Raw genomic sequence first — 15,589 nt, 5'->3', positions numbered from 1 at the left:
CTAAACAAATGTACGGTTGGAATTCATGCAATACCCGGTAGCGTTCCAAGCCATCAAAACCTAATCCGCGCAGCGGAGCAGGTCATGCTTTTTTGTGCGAGTGTGATAGAGGTGCAATGAGGTTTTTAAAAAATGGCTTTGTGTTGGACCAAGTTTTAAGCGCAGCTTATAGGTGCACGTTAATTTGTTCCGTAAGCACACAGTGACATTTATAGACGATACTCGATATTGCTTGTCTCAGCAGCTGCTGCCTGCGCCCTAATCTCCTCGCGTAAAACTTTGATTTGTTGTGAAACGCACATACTGCCAATGCGGCTTCACATTTAATTTTCCGGAAAGCAGCGAGCACAAAACAATCTGTCTTGCGTGAAAACCGTCTCCTTGAGCCATACTCGGGGCGGGCGCTGTCCGAAAGCTCCTGTAAAACTTGTCAATCTGTGAATACAAAGGGCACGTAGTCCATTCCCCTCGCTGCCGAGCAATGATACCTGTCGCACTGTCCACCTGCCGTTTGGCATTGCCCTACTAATCCACTGTCTGGTATGACAACTTCGTGTCGCCTGACCGCTGAGCTCTCCCTTGTCATAGAGGCTACACCTTGAAAAGAACTAAACGAGGTGGAACATTATAGCCCTGGCTTTTGTCCTCCTCTGCGCCGAATGTCGCTTTCTTTTCAACCTCGTCTGACGACTCGAACACGCTCTTAACTTGACACACTCCAACCGACAACCGCGCCTTTCTAAATCCTTCATTTCGCTCCCCACAGCTTTTAGTGGCTTTCAATTTATTCGGACGCGTTGCCTTCTCTGCCGCCTTTCTGCATTTGCGACGGCTTTCTCTTAGCACTGTTTCTCTTGTTCATTTCCGAGTGCCTTTCTTTCCTATCCGTTGGCGGCTCCTCAGCCTGGCCAACTGCCTGAATTTCTGTCGGGGAAATCAGAAAGATTCTCTCCTCCAGCTTAACTATGCCTCCCGTGATAGTTGTTTCATCCTCTTTCTTTGCACTGTGTTCTTCGTCGTAATTCAGCGTCTGACTGTCTTCCTGAATTTCGGGAAGGGGAAATCGGAACGATTTCCTCCTTCGGCTGAACTACGTATCCGGAGGTATCTGTTTCATCCTCTTTCTTTGAACTGTGTTCAGCGCCGTAGCACAGCACCTGACCCTCTTTCTGTATTCCGCTCAAGGAAATCGGTTCCCCCTGAAGTTCCTCTGTGGAGAGCTTGCATTTTGCGAGAAAAACCACCTTCACTAAACTGTACATACCTGCCTCAGCTGCGCTTAGTCAGGCTACGACCTGCGCGACTTCTCCCGGCATTAATTGAAACAACCGCTCCGGCCATGTGCCCTGGTGAAACTATCGCTTCTCATGAATCCGTTCAAAATTAATCAGGTAGAGACCGATGTCATCGCCTATTTCGTGCGGCTGAACCACACTCGTCGTTTCCACGCTTTCCGTTTGCGCGGCGCCGCATCCACCTTGCGTGTTAATCTCGCTAGCTCTAGGCTTATTTCCGCGAGCTCAGTTTCATCCTGCATTCTTTGCTCTCGCGCTTTTTCTCTTCTGCTCTTTTCTGCTCGCGACATGTCTTTTCCCAGGTATTTGTGAGCTCGACCTCACGAAACCCACTTCGTCAATTGCAATACGAATTTCGGGCTTCCTCAACTGTTATATAAGTTGAGGAAGCCCGAAATTCGTACTGGCGATTTTTGCTTTCTACTTTGTCAATCGCGAAACTTCGGAGTGCGTTAAAAAATTACTGCTTGGCGGGAAAAAATCGAACTTCTAAGAAAACAGAAATATGGTTATCCGCCTTCATGTCTGATGGCGCAGTGTGCCCGCGAGTGGCGCAAAACGTCACAAAAGCAGTGTTTCAAACCATCGATAGCGGGCGGCAATTTTTGCTTTCTACTTCGACGATCACGAAACGTCAAAGCATGTTAAAAAATCAGCCTCGCGGGAAAAGAGCGGGCTGCTTAGAAAAGAAAAATAAAGTTCTCCCTCTTCACGTCCGACAGCGCAGTGTGACCGTGAGTGGTGCAGAAGGTCTTGAAAGTGGCGTTTCAAACCATTGTTAGCACGCTAACAATGCCCAATGGGCACGGTACAGGAAGAGTTAAACCACGTGAACAATGGCCGCAGATTCAAGGTTCAAAACCGCCAGAACTCGTACAAGTGAAACCAACGCCGTGGTCCATGCATGGTCCCGTGTATTTTTGGCCACCGTTATACTTCCAAATCTGATGGCCCACATTTCTCTCCTCTTGGTTCAGTGGTCTATTTGAACTTTTTTATTGAGTATGAGCACATTAGCAACCTAACAAAACATCCCACTGCACCTTGTAAACTAATCACAAGGTGTGATTTTGCACATGTCGCCACAAAAAATTTTTGTACGCACTCACAAAGGCAATTTTAACCAAAGTTCCACTATTTCAAACAGCTAAAAAAATCAAAGCAATGTGCAAATGTTACTTCCATCGCTGCAACACACTAAGCCGAAGCAACAAAAGCTTTGAAACTCCTGAACTAAAATTCCTATTCAGAAGTCACCACGCAATAGAAAGAATGTGTCCAACAAAATGCTGTTACCATGGTAATGATAGGTTGCTGTAATAACGATACAGCTTGTACAATGCTTCCATCACAATCAGGTGAAAAAGCACAAATATCAGCTATCAAAGCAAATGTCTGCCACATGGTCATTATCCTCATTGCTTGCCAAGGCTTTTTTGAGCCACCCGACATACCCAGAACTCGCATTGCCTGCATAAACACAACAAGGTAGCAGAGCATTGCAGACCTGCGACATCAAAGCACACATCCACACCTAGAGATGCAGTTAGTAGTATCTATACAAAAGTAACTATAATAGTATTAAGTGGCGGTTTATACAGCAAATGAAAAATGCAAGGAGGAAGGAAGGAATTCCTATTGGCCGCACTGTAGCTGTCAGGAGAGGTTGAAACCTGAATGGCAACCAGCAGAGGGGAGGGAAATGGCTATGCAGAAAGACAAGGAGAGATAACTTAGGTGAAGAAAAAAAAACTCTTTACATCTGTGTACAGATCATGCCTAAGTGAATCAATATGAAATGGCAAGCATTAATAAAATGGAGCACAGCAACCTCCTCCCCTGCCATCCCTCAACCCTATTGTTAAAGAAAATATCACCGGAGATCAACGCAAACATTAAGTGCAGTTGCACAAAAGAACCTCACGTGGCTTTTGGCAGACAAGTGTAAAACTACTAGACCACTGTGGCAGTATTTTTTGTGTAAGTACCGGCCGTGTATGTTTCTCTATGTTTTGTTCATCTTTCCAAATAAATCCCTATCGATTTACTCGGAAGCAATTTGTACATTGATGCAAATAATCTTTTTCTGACTCTGCAGCTATGTTCTATTCTATCTACGAGGGTCGTTCAAGTCAATCAGGGACTTTTTAAAAAAAAACTAATAGAAGAACAAACTTCAAAGTGTAGAAAGTCGATTTATTTTTCCACATAACCTTCAGGTACAGTTATACGCTTATCCCAGGGTTTAACAAACGCCTGAAATGCTTCAGCATAGAAAGATTTATTATTACAATGGAACCATTGTACGACGCCATCCTTCACTTTATCATCAGTGTTGAAATGTTTTCCTCCAAGGAATTCCTTCAGGGGTCCAAACAGGTCGAATTCACTTGGTCACAATAGGGGTGTGTGTGGTAATATCTGCCAGCCAAGTTCCTAGGTTGTTTGGAATGTGCATTGAGCGGTGTGCGGTCGTGCATTGTCTTGCAAAAAGACCACACCCCTTGTTATCAAGCCCAGACATTTCTTCCGTAAACTCTTGTGCACATCACGCAGAACACGGTAGTAATACTCATTGTTGATAGTGACGCCATGGGGTAAAAAAACGTGAATGATTCCCCGTTGATCCCAGAATACACTTCCTATTACTTTACCAGCAGATGCAGCTGTTCGAAATTTCTTTGGAGGTGGTGATTCCGTATGATTCCATAGCATCGATGCTCTTTTGGATTCTGGGGTGAAATGGTGAACCCATAATAATATTTTGGGTTTTATGTGCCAAAACCACTTTCTGATTACGAGGCACGCCGTAGTGGAGGACTCCGGAAATTTTTGACCACCTGGGGTTCTTTAACGTGCGCCTAAATCTAAGCACACGGGTGTTTTCGCATTTTGTCCCCCCATCGAAATGCGGCCGCCGTGGCTGGGATTCGATCCCGCGACCTCGTGCTCAGCAGCCCAACACCATAGCCACTGAGCAACCACGGCGGGTATGGTGAACCCATGTTTCGTCACATGTCAACATGCGATTCAGAAAATTCTGGCCTTCCCTTTCACAGTGTTCCTTCAGTTCTCTACAGACTTCAACTCTTCTCTGTCTGTCAAAAGCATGCAGCCACTTTGGGACCCAGCGTGCACTAATTTTTTTGGAACAAATGATCAGGAACTACTATGTTCACTGTGCCTAACGACAGATTACACACCCTTGCAATTTCACGACAGGGTATGCGACGATTGTGCGTGATCAGTTGCTCCACGCACTGAACGTTCTCAGGAATGACTACAGTGGGCTGCGATCCTCCGCAATTGGGATCATCAGTAGTAGAGATACGGCCATCCTTGAAACGCTTACACCATTCAAATGTCTTACTGCAACTGAGTCTCGCATCACCGTACTGAGCCTGAAGCCTTCTGTAAATTTCAGCAGGTTTTACGCCCTCGTTCACTAAAAACTTCATTACAACACGCTGTTCCACGTAGACATTCACACTGTTGTCCGCCATCTTGAATAACAGTCTATCCAGAAGCGCAGGAAATTAGCGCCGTCTGCCAGAACAGGACACAGGTGCCAGTTTCTACTGCATACAAAACCTCCAGCCTAGGTGTCCATTTAAACCGGTAAAGGAAAAAAGTCCCAGATTGAGTTGGACGACACTCGTAGGTCGGATATGACTTAGTTATAATGAGGAAGTTACTACACACATGAAGGTTCGACCGTGTAATTGAATCTTCAGCTTACAGTGTCTGCTCAAGTTTGTTGCCAGCCCTGACAATAAAGATGAACTAAAGAGAGCAAAAATTCCCTAAGCCAGACACAAAAACGTTGCCCTATCTAAACTTTAAATTAGTATTCAGCAATCTTTATTCGTTTTCCCACTGGCCTGGCATGTTATGTGTGATGATGGTTGGTACACTGCTGATGAGCCGAGTATTCAGTCACCGGCCAATGTTCTCCTGGAGACCACAGCATTCAATGCCATCAAAAAGGAAAAAGTTTTTCAGTGGTGGATCCTTGCACGAGGCCACCTGGAAATGAAAACTGACTTTTAAAAGCATCCAGGTTGTACGAAGCAGGACTAGGTTACAAATTCGCATATAACCCGCACTCTGCGTGTTGAAGCTCCCTTCCCCCCTATTTCATGATCACCATTTTGCGTTTTGGCTGTGTTAGTAATTCAGCACCTCAGACGATCCTGGCTGAATATGAATAATCTGTCTGTTACTTTATATGGCCACATAGTAACTTTATTTTCTTGAGTCTACCAACTGCACTCTCGCCTTATAATCGAATAAATATGTTAATGTGTTCAAAGCATTTTAGTAAACAATATAGGGCGCAGATCGCTGGTTTTTTGCTCTCAGCACAAGAATGTCGTCATGTAACATGTTGCCTTCTTTCAATGTTTCTTGGCAATGCTTTACATCAGGCATGTTCTTCAAGTGGCTGAATCGGTGCTTTGCAAGTATGCTAGATGTGAAATAGTTCATGTTTTCATATCTGGCATTCTTGTAGAGTTCTAGCATGGAGTCCCCATTCTGTGAACTTCACAAAAATCACTGAATTGAAAATTTTTTATCTATTCTGCAGCTGTACACTTCTCGTGATTTTTGAGATGAAAGAAATGTGGTGAAATTAAACTTTCAATGGACACAATAAATCGGTGCCTGAAGGGAATATTTAGGATTGATTAAGGCCCTTTTCGTGTATTTAGGCTTCTATCCTGAGACTAAGTGCGACGTCACTGCACTCTTAATCAAATACTAATGCATGCGTGGCAGCAGGAACCACTAAAGACTTTGTTTAATGTGATAATTGCAATAAATCAATTTTGTTGAAACAAAGGCTCACGGTTTCCTTTGTTCTTAAACCTTTCATTTGATAACAAATACCCCTGTCTTTTCTTTATAAAAAAAAAGATGGACACTTTCATAACAAGTCCATGCGGGACGCCTTGCTGAAGAGCTTGGATTTCACAATCCAACTACAGGCAGTCCAGAGGGCCCGCGACGTTGCGGAGAGTCACCACCTCCCTGTCCTGTCGTGGGCGGAGCCACCAACTTGATCAGGGAGCCTTCGGTTCCCCCAATCGAGTTCCTCAGGACACTCTAATAAAGTTCTTGTCACTGTCACCATTCCCTCCACTGCTGCAACTAAATGTAAAATACATGGCAACGAACTACCCACCTTGATAATGTCCTGAGCCAAGACACCTCCAACAACAGCACTTGTGGCACACATTTCCTTGGAAATAGCACTGGGGACAAATTAAAAAAAAGAAGCATAAGGTCACTATTGGTCTGAAAAAAATATTGTATCAGTTACATTTAAGTGTGGCAATAGTCATTTTGCGTGTGTATATGTAAATAGCCAAAATGCTATACAAGTCCCTTGTATCTCATCTAGCAATCCAACAAACGATTACCACATGTCTCCGACTCGCTTGGATTTTCTGACGGCCACACAACCAGTTTGCTTGCAAGCGCACACATGGCGTGTTTCGCTTTCTTTATTGCGTCAGGTGCTGGTTGTTTCAAAGATTAACACAAGCTGAACAAATTTTGCTATGCATAGTATTTGCAAAGAAATAACTGCACCTTTAACGCTCTTTTAGTTTAGGACACATTTCATAACCCAGAAGAGTGCTTCCCTGTGCAGCACACTTGCCCAGCACAGCGGCACTGATTATTGTTCGAATGAAGGCAAAGTGCTAACTGCAGACACCTGGGGCTTCTCTGTTGCGCACGTTCCCATCACGAGAGCCATGTCTACATTTTTCGTGTCATAAGACAAGCAAGCTATATGCCTCAAAAAGCAAATTTTCTCAAGTTTGGAATTTTTTCGCTCACACGCATTACGTTTTCTGATCTCTGAAACATGTTTATCGGCTTCTTCGCCTTCTGGACAACTTGGAAATATAACTGGAATGACTACTGTGAGAACAAAATCTCATAAAAAATTTCGAATTTCCACCTTTCTGTACCTTCTTCCATGTTTTATATTCAAACAAAAGTAAGACAAATTCAGTTCAAGGTCATATATATATATAAATATATAAAAAACAATCTCTTTCATATGTATGAAAAAAGTTTCATAGACATTGGCAAAAATGCTTATCTTGTAAAAAATTTTTTTGTTAGACTAGGTTTTCCGATCGCTTGCAAATTTAAGATGGCACCCACAGCGCAAAAAATTTTTTGCCACGACCAAGCTGGGTTAATGTTTGTCAGAGTAATACAATAACCAAGATTCTTTTTTCAAGAAATCGAAGACGGTCGAACGCCAAGTCTGTATCAATGGGCGTGGAATGACCCTTTACTTATTTTTTACTCACTGCTTACGAGGCTACACACTTCGCCGCAAGTGTGTTCACCGACGAGTAAGCTCTGAAGTAAGTGTCACTAAGTGTTCCAGTGCAGCAGCCTGCAAATGACACTAGTGGCGAAGTGCATTCAAGTTTGCCCCTGTGACAGGGGTATTGAGTGGCAAGACAGTGTTCGTGACAGGCGCAGCTGGCTTCATCGGCAGCCACACGGTCAGGGTCATTGGAATCGACAACTTCGCAAACACTGTCCCAGCTACATATACCATCAGCATCAAAAGCTTACGGGACGTGAAAAGATGTAATTTCTGATGTGACAGGGGTATAACAAAAGATGTTCTCAGTTTCCTTTGACAGGTACTAGCAACTCAAGGCGTCACTAGCTAGGTAATCGGGAAAAGGAGAGAACTCACTTGAACAGTCTCTCCGGAATGCGCTCCTTGTCGACAGCTAGGTCTGCTGCCACTTCGTCCCTTAGTTTCACCATTTCTTCTCTGTCTGACTCGCAGGGGTCAACCCGGTGCTTGTCGTAGAAACGCAGAAGAACTAAAGGCAAGAAGGGGAACGAAAAACGCATGGTCGATCCATTGCATTTGTTGTGACCTAATTTAAAGGGACACTAAAGGTTACCAGAAACTCAAGTTAAAGTGGTAGAGCAATGTTCTAGAACGTCTAAGGCGTCAATATAATCGCGAACAGAGCTTTAGTAACCGAGAAATTGAGGTAAATGCATGACACGATTTGAGACCCCCCAGCGACATTCCGGTACTAGCCCGATGACGAAAGGTCTCCTCATAATTTGTGTTACTAATACTCAACTACTCGTATTAAAAATATCATTTCATTCGATTATAAGCCGGAAAAAACGCTACTTGTCTACGTCTATTCGATTCTAGGAAAAAATAACATTTTGACGTTACCCTTCAGTAATATGGGTGTTCGAAAGGTTTCGTTTTCGCTCGACTCTGCGCCTCGCACGCTTTGGAGTTTCAGTAGTTTCGTTATCGCGTCGTGCTGTGAGGGTTCTGCTCGCGAAACTTTCATTTGGAACAAGCAGCGAGAATGCCACGTCCATGTGATGTTGTGGGAAGCCCTCGTTGCTTTCCCGCTCCGGAGAGCCGGTGTCGAGGCCGCCGTCGTAGTAGGCAACGACGCCGGCAGTGCGAGCCCTCAGAAGCAGGTCGCGCTCGTCGGTGCTCAAATCGCTGAAGTTGAGCCCACCATCGCGAGCCAATCTGTCGGTGTCAGGGTCCATTGCGACGAGCGTCGAAGTTAGCGTCATAGAATGAAGTACCAGCTTATGGGCGTCTTGCGCTGGAGTGTGAGGTATAGTAGCGGCGCCTGGTGGCGGTGCGGGAAACGACATCTGGGTCGTGCCAGCTTGGGTCGTATTGAGCCCTGGCTGTGGCGAAGCACGTTTCTAGGCCGAGTTTTGCGTCGATTCGCACATTTTTATGCCCTGTTGCGAGTGCGAAAAGGCTCGTCGCTTCTCATAGACCACGCCAACCACGCTGCGAGCTCGCTGCAGCCTATAGTTTAACGAAAACGGACTCTCCGTGTGCCGTGGGACGTAACGTGGGACGTAATTTGTTTCTCCTTCCGCTAGCCACCATACTCCCGCTTTCGCTCTGCTGTCGGCTCTGTCTTGGCTCTGTTTCTGGCCGCGCGTTCGCGTTTTGCGCAGAAAAGCCGTAGCGCCGTCTGCGGACGCCGTTCTACTCACCGATGGCGCAACGTCACTATGAGACCATGATGTCAGTTCTCCTCGATCGGAGGGCGGGCGATATGAACTGCGCTAAAGGTACGCGGACGCTTCAGAACGCATTTTCTCTTAAATTAAGTCTCTCCTTGGCACGAAACAAGCGTTTCGAGGTTTCTGGGATGGTATTTCAACAGTCCACGTTGACTTAATAGTAACCTTTAGTGTCCCTTTAAGTGAAGCTTTGCTATGCAAAGAGACACATGGTGCATGCAATTTTACTTCCAGCTACATGCAAAGAACTTCACATTCTTCCCCAGTCACAGAAGTCTTTTGCTGTTTGGCTTTGCAGTAATGTGCATGTAACTGTTCATGATTAGCAAATTTTACTGCATATGCATAAATGTGAGGAAAAAGAAAAGAATAAGATATCTAAATACTATTGGATTCCTCTCTCAATGCAAAGTAAGAAATAGAAGGTACAGTTGTTGACCAATTTTTCAGACCTTAGCCCATATTTTCTAATATTCCATCTCACTATCTATTGAAGAAACTAAAGCAGTGAGACAACATTTTTGCACGTAATAGTGACAATAAAACAACAACACTGTTTCCAATCAAAGTAACACAGGGAAATGAAATCAGCTTGTTACATCACAAATTTGTTTCAGTCAATGCTCACTGGAAGACTGAAGCATAACTGCGGGTCGGCCTAGTTGGAACAGATTCATTATTTAAAAGCTTTTTGTGTGCAAACAAACAGGGACAAAGAAGAGGAGCAACACGAGGATGCACTCGTCCTTGTGTTCCTCCTCTTCTTTGTTCCTGCTTGTTTGCGCACAAAAAGTTTTTAAATATTGGAATGACTGTATCTCGATTATAATCTTCTCACAACGAGAGTCGTAGTTCAATAGTTTTCAGACGCACAGATGAAAGTGTGGTTGCAGTACTTGTACCTAGATTCATAATTTTTCTGGGGCTTTGCTTGGCAACCTTATTGCACCCTGCAATCTTTCAATCTTTAAACAACACAACATTGTCAAAATCAAATGTGCCGAATCCAAGAAAAGGTTGTGAGAAGATTGCAAGGAAAATAAAAAGAAAGTTGCACAGAAGCTTCTTGCCTTTACGAAAACTCCCGATTTTGCAACCGAATGCAACAATGCATCAGGAGATGCAGTTCAACAGGATTCGCTGCTGGGCTCGTTGGCATGGATATACTACATGTTTTTAACGGTGTGAAAGCAGACACCATGAAAAGAACATGATACGCACAACTGCCTCTGGTTGGCAGTGGCAGGCGATTGTTGTGCTCTCTGTCATCTTTTGGTTTTTGCCCCGTTAAATGAAATTACAGTGCCCTAGAAGAATATCACTTGGCCAGGTTCGGTCCGCAGCCGGCACCAGACCTGTGACGTCATGCTCTGCATTGCAATGCCATAGCGACTGAGCAACCCCAGCGGGTGGAAAGTATGGATGACCTTAAGTGTCGGCTCACCATGAAGCAGGAAGAAAAGAGGTGACGTCTTCCTGTCTAGGCCAGTGCTTGCTTTACCAGCCTTGACTTGGAGTGCTCTTGAAAGTGGCACACATGTCATCACCTGGGGTGAATGGACGAGCTTTTATTATTTTGGCTTTCTTGGAGAGACTACCTGAGGGGAGGCCCTAGTACCTTGTTCAGATACACGTTACTCTGTTGCGTGAAAATGTTTGGCAAGAAAAAGTACAGCATTGGGAAAGTTTCAGTTGCTGCGAAAGCTCTCATGTCAGCTTATAAGGAGGCACAGCCACAGAATGTAACTAAAGGGCAGCACAGTTTGGTTTAGCTCTGCAACACAAGATGTTGCCACTACAGTACTGCTGTTTATTCTGCTGAAATGGTACGCCAAAAGGTTTACATATCAGTTAAAACTGTCTATTACTGTACCAACATACCTTCTTCTCAAGTTGCAATGATTATTACATAATGTGTATATGTTACGGTGTCATGTGTTTGGCTTCTCTTTCCACACATAAAAGAATTACACTTTTAAAGAAGATGCAATTCCTCGACATGGAGTCTGTGCAATCTTTTAGCATGAACACAGAAAAAAAAAAAATGAATCAACTGTTACTGGCTGTCACATGCAGAAGCATGGAAATTGCTTACTTTTTGGATCACAGTGCTTGTGTCTTCTGTCTTTGGCTTCTTGGCAGGGCTGGGACCGACAGGCCTTGCAAGTTTGAGTACTTCTCTGAAAAAAGTTAAATTACTTAGCACCCGTGCACATCTCTGGCCATACAGATCAACCTGTGCCAAAACAACCCCATCCCTTTCAGCCCCACAATGCATGTTATAACTGTACCACACAGATAAGTCGACTATATTGCCTTGAGCCCAGCAAGAAAAGTGGGACCCAACTTAATTTGCTTTGTTCTTTCATGTAAAATGTCTGCAAGTTCTCATATTTGCAATTTGTAACGAATAACTGGGGAAGAACACATTCAATGCACCAGAATAGAAAATTGAGCGATTCAATGAATGTTTATGGCGACGTGGCATCATGACACAGACGCCTTCCATTTACATCTGTGTGTGACAAATCATTTCTATGGAAGCCCGAAATGTGGAGGATCATTCACAAAAGGAATAAAGCTCAGCAGAACTGATCTGCCATATTCAGTGTCCCTGTGCTTTGAGTTGTCAATTAGTTCAGCCTCACTATGCCATCTGCTAACTTTCTAGTTCACTCATATGGCAGAATGACCACTCCTGAAAGGCACTGGACTTAGATTCGACTCTTTGGACCAGGACAAACTTTCTCTGCAAAGTTTTCCGAGAAACCCCATTTGGATTTCCTTCGTAAAATTTTCCACATTCCTTAGGTCTGTGTCTCAGTGTCACACTACTGTGCAAGAGGTACAAAAGAAAAAGAACTCCAAAGGATAAGCACTCAATAATCCAAAAGTTATGCATCCATACCAACTGCCCCGCTCGCAGTGCTTATAAAGTTATGTTTCTTGACATATCTATCGGTAGATTAACAGGACATCATTTCTTTAAAGTGAGAAACACCTTATTATTGCCAAAAATATGTTGCAAAAGATCTTCACCCTAACTGTAAATCATCACTGCAAAGCCGTGAATCGTACTACAGAGGAACCTCCTTGATTTAACAAACACAGATATAATGAATTATTGGATATAATAAAGTAAATCTAAAAGTTTCTCGCCAAATCAGCAAGTAACAAACGCATGTTTATAATGAATATTGGATATACCAAGGCTATTTTCGTGTCACATCTAATGTCATCTAAATAAGGTTAAACTGCAGCCATTTTATGCAATCTAAGAGGTCATGCAAAGAAACACACACACACACACACACACACACACACACACACACACACACACACACACACACACACACACACAGAAAGTAACTCACTGTGTGTAGGCATGTTGAATGAGATCACTGAAGTAGTAGCCAAAGAAGCCCCACACATGACCACAGAAAAACTTGACGCCAAGGTTATGGCACTGGGTGTTAACCTTGACAAGGTCTTCTGTGGAGAGGCTTTCCGTGCAGCACACAATGTCAAACTTTTGAAAATAATCATCGTTCTTGTTCAGCAGACTGCCATCCTCAGAGTCCACTTCAACCATGGGGTTCAGGTTTTTTGTGTATGCCTTTGAACTGTGCGCCCTCTGCAACAAAAAAGTGCACAGGGAAATTGAGCCAAAAGTATGCGTTGTGAAATCATTTAGCACCATGGCCAACACTACAAGCTGCTTGCAAAACAAACACTCTGAACAGAAAAACACAGGACACAATAAATAGAGAGCTTTCATCCCTTTGGTTGCTCGGTGTTTTTCTGAAGTGCAAAAAATTCAATTTATCTTGCAGTACCATGTTAACGGGATTTAAAGTTGAATGCTATGTAGAGGTGATATGCTGTGCTGCAGAACATTTGACAAATTTTGACTTAAAATTTTTTCAACTAAAGATTAGGGCTTATACTAATAACCTTAATTAGGATAATTAGAATTAATCAGACAATGTGGCCTCTTTGTCACTGTCATTGTACACTGAAGACATTTCATAATCAATGTCAAAGTCCTACAATTCACAGTCGTAAAAAGTTCATTTTCTGCACTGTCAAAAAGAAAAAACAAGCACAGCTTTTTGTGTCAGCCAGTCACATGGGAAAACGAGACACAAGCAGAACCAACATTCAATAAACACTGTCAACTCACTTGTCAAATGAAAATGTATCGTCAAGTATAAGCGCAATTTCAATACACAAATTTTTTTCTGATAATCAATTGCCTTGATTGCTTGACAGAGTGGGAGGGCATGCTGACACAATCACTACCTAATTGTCTTATCGCCATGGCTTCAATTATTTCTCTGGTGTACATGTCCTCCCTCCAACCCACAATTTAACACAGATTAAAATTTTGTTTGCAAAGGCAATCTCTGCAATGAATGGCAAGATGGCCATAATTTTCTTTTTTTGGGGAGATTGACTTTGCAAACCAAATTTAAATTAATAATTCATAAATGAGGTTTTCTGACAGATGTATGAAAAAAAAAACGAAAATGTGTGATAAGAAAAGGCCCAGACAGTACAGCAAACAGCATAGGCACTAGCTTCAAATTTGGAACGCTGAGATTTTGACAGGATACAGTATTGCTATTGAGCCTTAACAAGACGTGTGTTATACCTCCCATAGATATATAAGATGTGACATTTTGTCAAGCCTCAAAGCCTCAAGTCGTGCATCCTGTCAAAATTCCAGCATCACAAAGTTGAAGTGAGTACCTGCACTGTTCCCTTTCTTGTGCACGTCTTTTTTGCTCTTTTCAATTTTTTCCGTACACTGTACCAACATGTCCAACAAACACGGCTTGTTAAGCCAGGCATATGGTACACGCCAATCTTGTACAGGGCGCCAGCCATCACACTTTGGCCTTGTTCTTCCAAGATCATCCACAGTTCCAGATGGAATTCCTGAAAATGTTTTACCTACAGCCTTGTACCACATGTGGCATCTGTAATCATCTGGCCAGACCTGAAGGCTTCAACTTCAAGCCCAACTCCAGGCCTCCCTAAACACCGTATTAGTCATGCTTTGCAGAAAGCATGACTAATACAGCGCTCCATGACCTATAGTGGACTTTACTTGGCTTATAGCAACGACATTGTGTGATCTTCTTTCAGCCATTTCAGACATCTCACTCATTGACGTGATTAGAAGTTGCATGCTGTCTTCTGCAGTGTATTGCGCAAAACCCTCATTGTGTCATTTGATTTTGTTGCATTACCAACTGCCAGTCCGAACTCGCACGTTGTTCAGTTGCACTATTAAACTATGATAGCCCTTCATAAGGAAACTGCGCGTCCTACTCTATGGAAGGTTAAATAACGCCCCAAACGAGGGATATTTGTGAAGTGCACAAAACCGACGAGGAACTTACATTCTTGCCAATGTCTCCTCTTTCGACCATGAACTGGGACGAAAAATCCTCGGCAGTGACCTACACAACATTATTTATTCACTGTTATGTTACAAAGTCCACTAGGGGAACTGGTTACCGTACTTACATTGTGGCTATCCAAGAGCATTATGGACTTGATGCCCGCCAAAACCAAGTTCTTTGCCACTTCTGCTCCGAGGCCGTTCAAGCCAGCGACCAAAACCCTCACAGCTCGCAACCTGCAAACGAGAATGTATGTAGTTCCAAATTTATGAATTCACCTCAAGTAGACATCACAACAACCATGGCAACGAGAAAGCAGCTACTGCAAAGATCTGCCGGCACATCAAACAGCACATGGACAAAAGCAAGCGTTGCTTACCGTTTCTGTGATTCTAAACCCCAGAGACGTATCTGACGGTCGTAGATACTGGCCTCTTCTTGAGACAACTCAGGAGCGACTGCCCGAACTTCACCCATAATGTTCACCATCGGCACCAACCGCACCACCACACATCAAAAGACGCTTCGCGCACTATTGTTAATGGCTACTAACTAGGCTATTTTGGTGGCTTAGGCTTTAATAGCTTTGACCCTTTGACGGCTAGTTGGTAGATGGAGCATAGGAGGCTATGATTGGTAAAGTCCCCATATATGTTTAGCGTTTAGCAGAAAATGTATGAACTTTAATGGTTGGTAATGCTGTGTTCGTCCACCCTTTTTCTTTTGCATTAAAAATGTGGCGGCGATGACATCACCTGTCGTTCACCGATGAAGCCCTGGATTTAGGCACAATCGACAACTCAACGACGC

At 43.6% G+C, this 15,589-nt stretch overlaps 1 protein-coding gene across 1 annotated transcript; it reads right to left on the bottom strand.

The window, feature by feature from the left end:
- Positions 1-2,267: 2,267 nt before the first annotated feature.
- Aos1 (SUMO1 activating enzyme subunit 1) lies at positions 2,268-15,338 on the bottom strand. The gene is made up of 9 exons (XM_075699799.1): positions 15,159-15,338; positions 14,904-15,015; positions 14,777-14,836; positions 12,743-13,002; positions 11,464-11,548; positions 10,813-10,915; positions 8,029-8,161; positions 6,481-6,550; positions 2,268-5,321 (listed from the first exon to the last, which is right to left on the bottom strand). The coding sequence occupies exons 1-9, from the start codon at positions 15,266-15,268 to the stop codon at positions 5,232-5,234; spliced, it is 1,023 nt and encodes a 340-aa protein (XP_075555914.1). The 5' UTR covers positions 15,269-15,338; the 3' UTR covers positions 2,268-5,231.
- Positions 15,339-15,589: the final 251 nt, after the last annotated feature.

Source organism: Dermacentor variabilis, chromosome 7, assembly GCF_050947875.1.
Source record: "Dermacentor variabilis isolate Ectoservices chromosome 7, ASM5094787v1, whole genome shotgun sequence".
NCBI lineage: Eukaryota > Metazoa > Arthropoda > Arachnida > Ixodida > Ixodidae > Dermacentor > Dermacentor variabilis.
This window is presented reverse-complemented; position numbering and strand designations above follow the sequence as displayed.

Excerpts from the sequence above, each read along its gene's own strand:
- Aos1 (XM_075699799.1), bottom strand. The coding sequence starts at position 15,268 with ATGGTGAACATTATGGGTGAAGTTCGGGCAGTCGCTCCTGAGTTGTCT. Across the intron at positions 10,916-11,463 it reads CAAGCACTGTGATCCAAAAA|GTGATGACATGTGTGCCACT; the intron begins GTAAGCAATTTC and ends CATTCACCCCAG. Across the intron at positions 8,162-10,812 it reads TCTTTTCTTCCTGCTTCATG|TTCTTCTGCGTTTCTACGAC; the intron begins GTGAGCCGACAC and ends TCTTGCCTTTAG.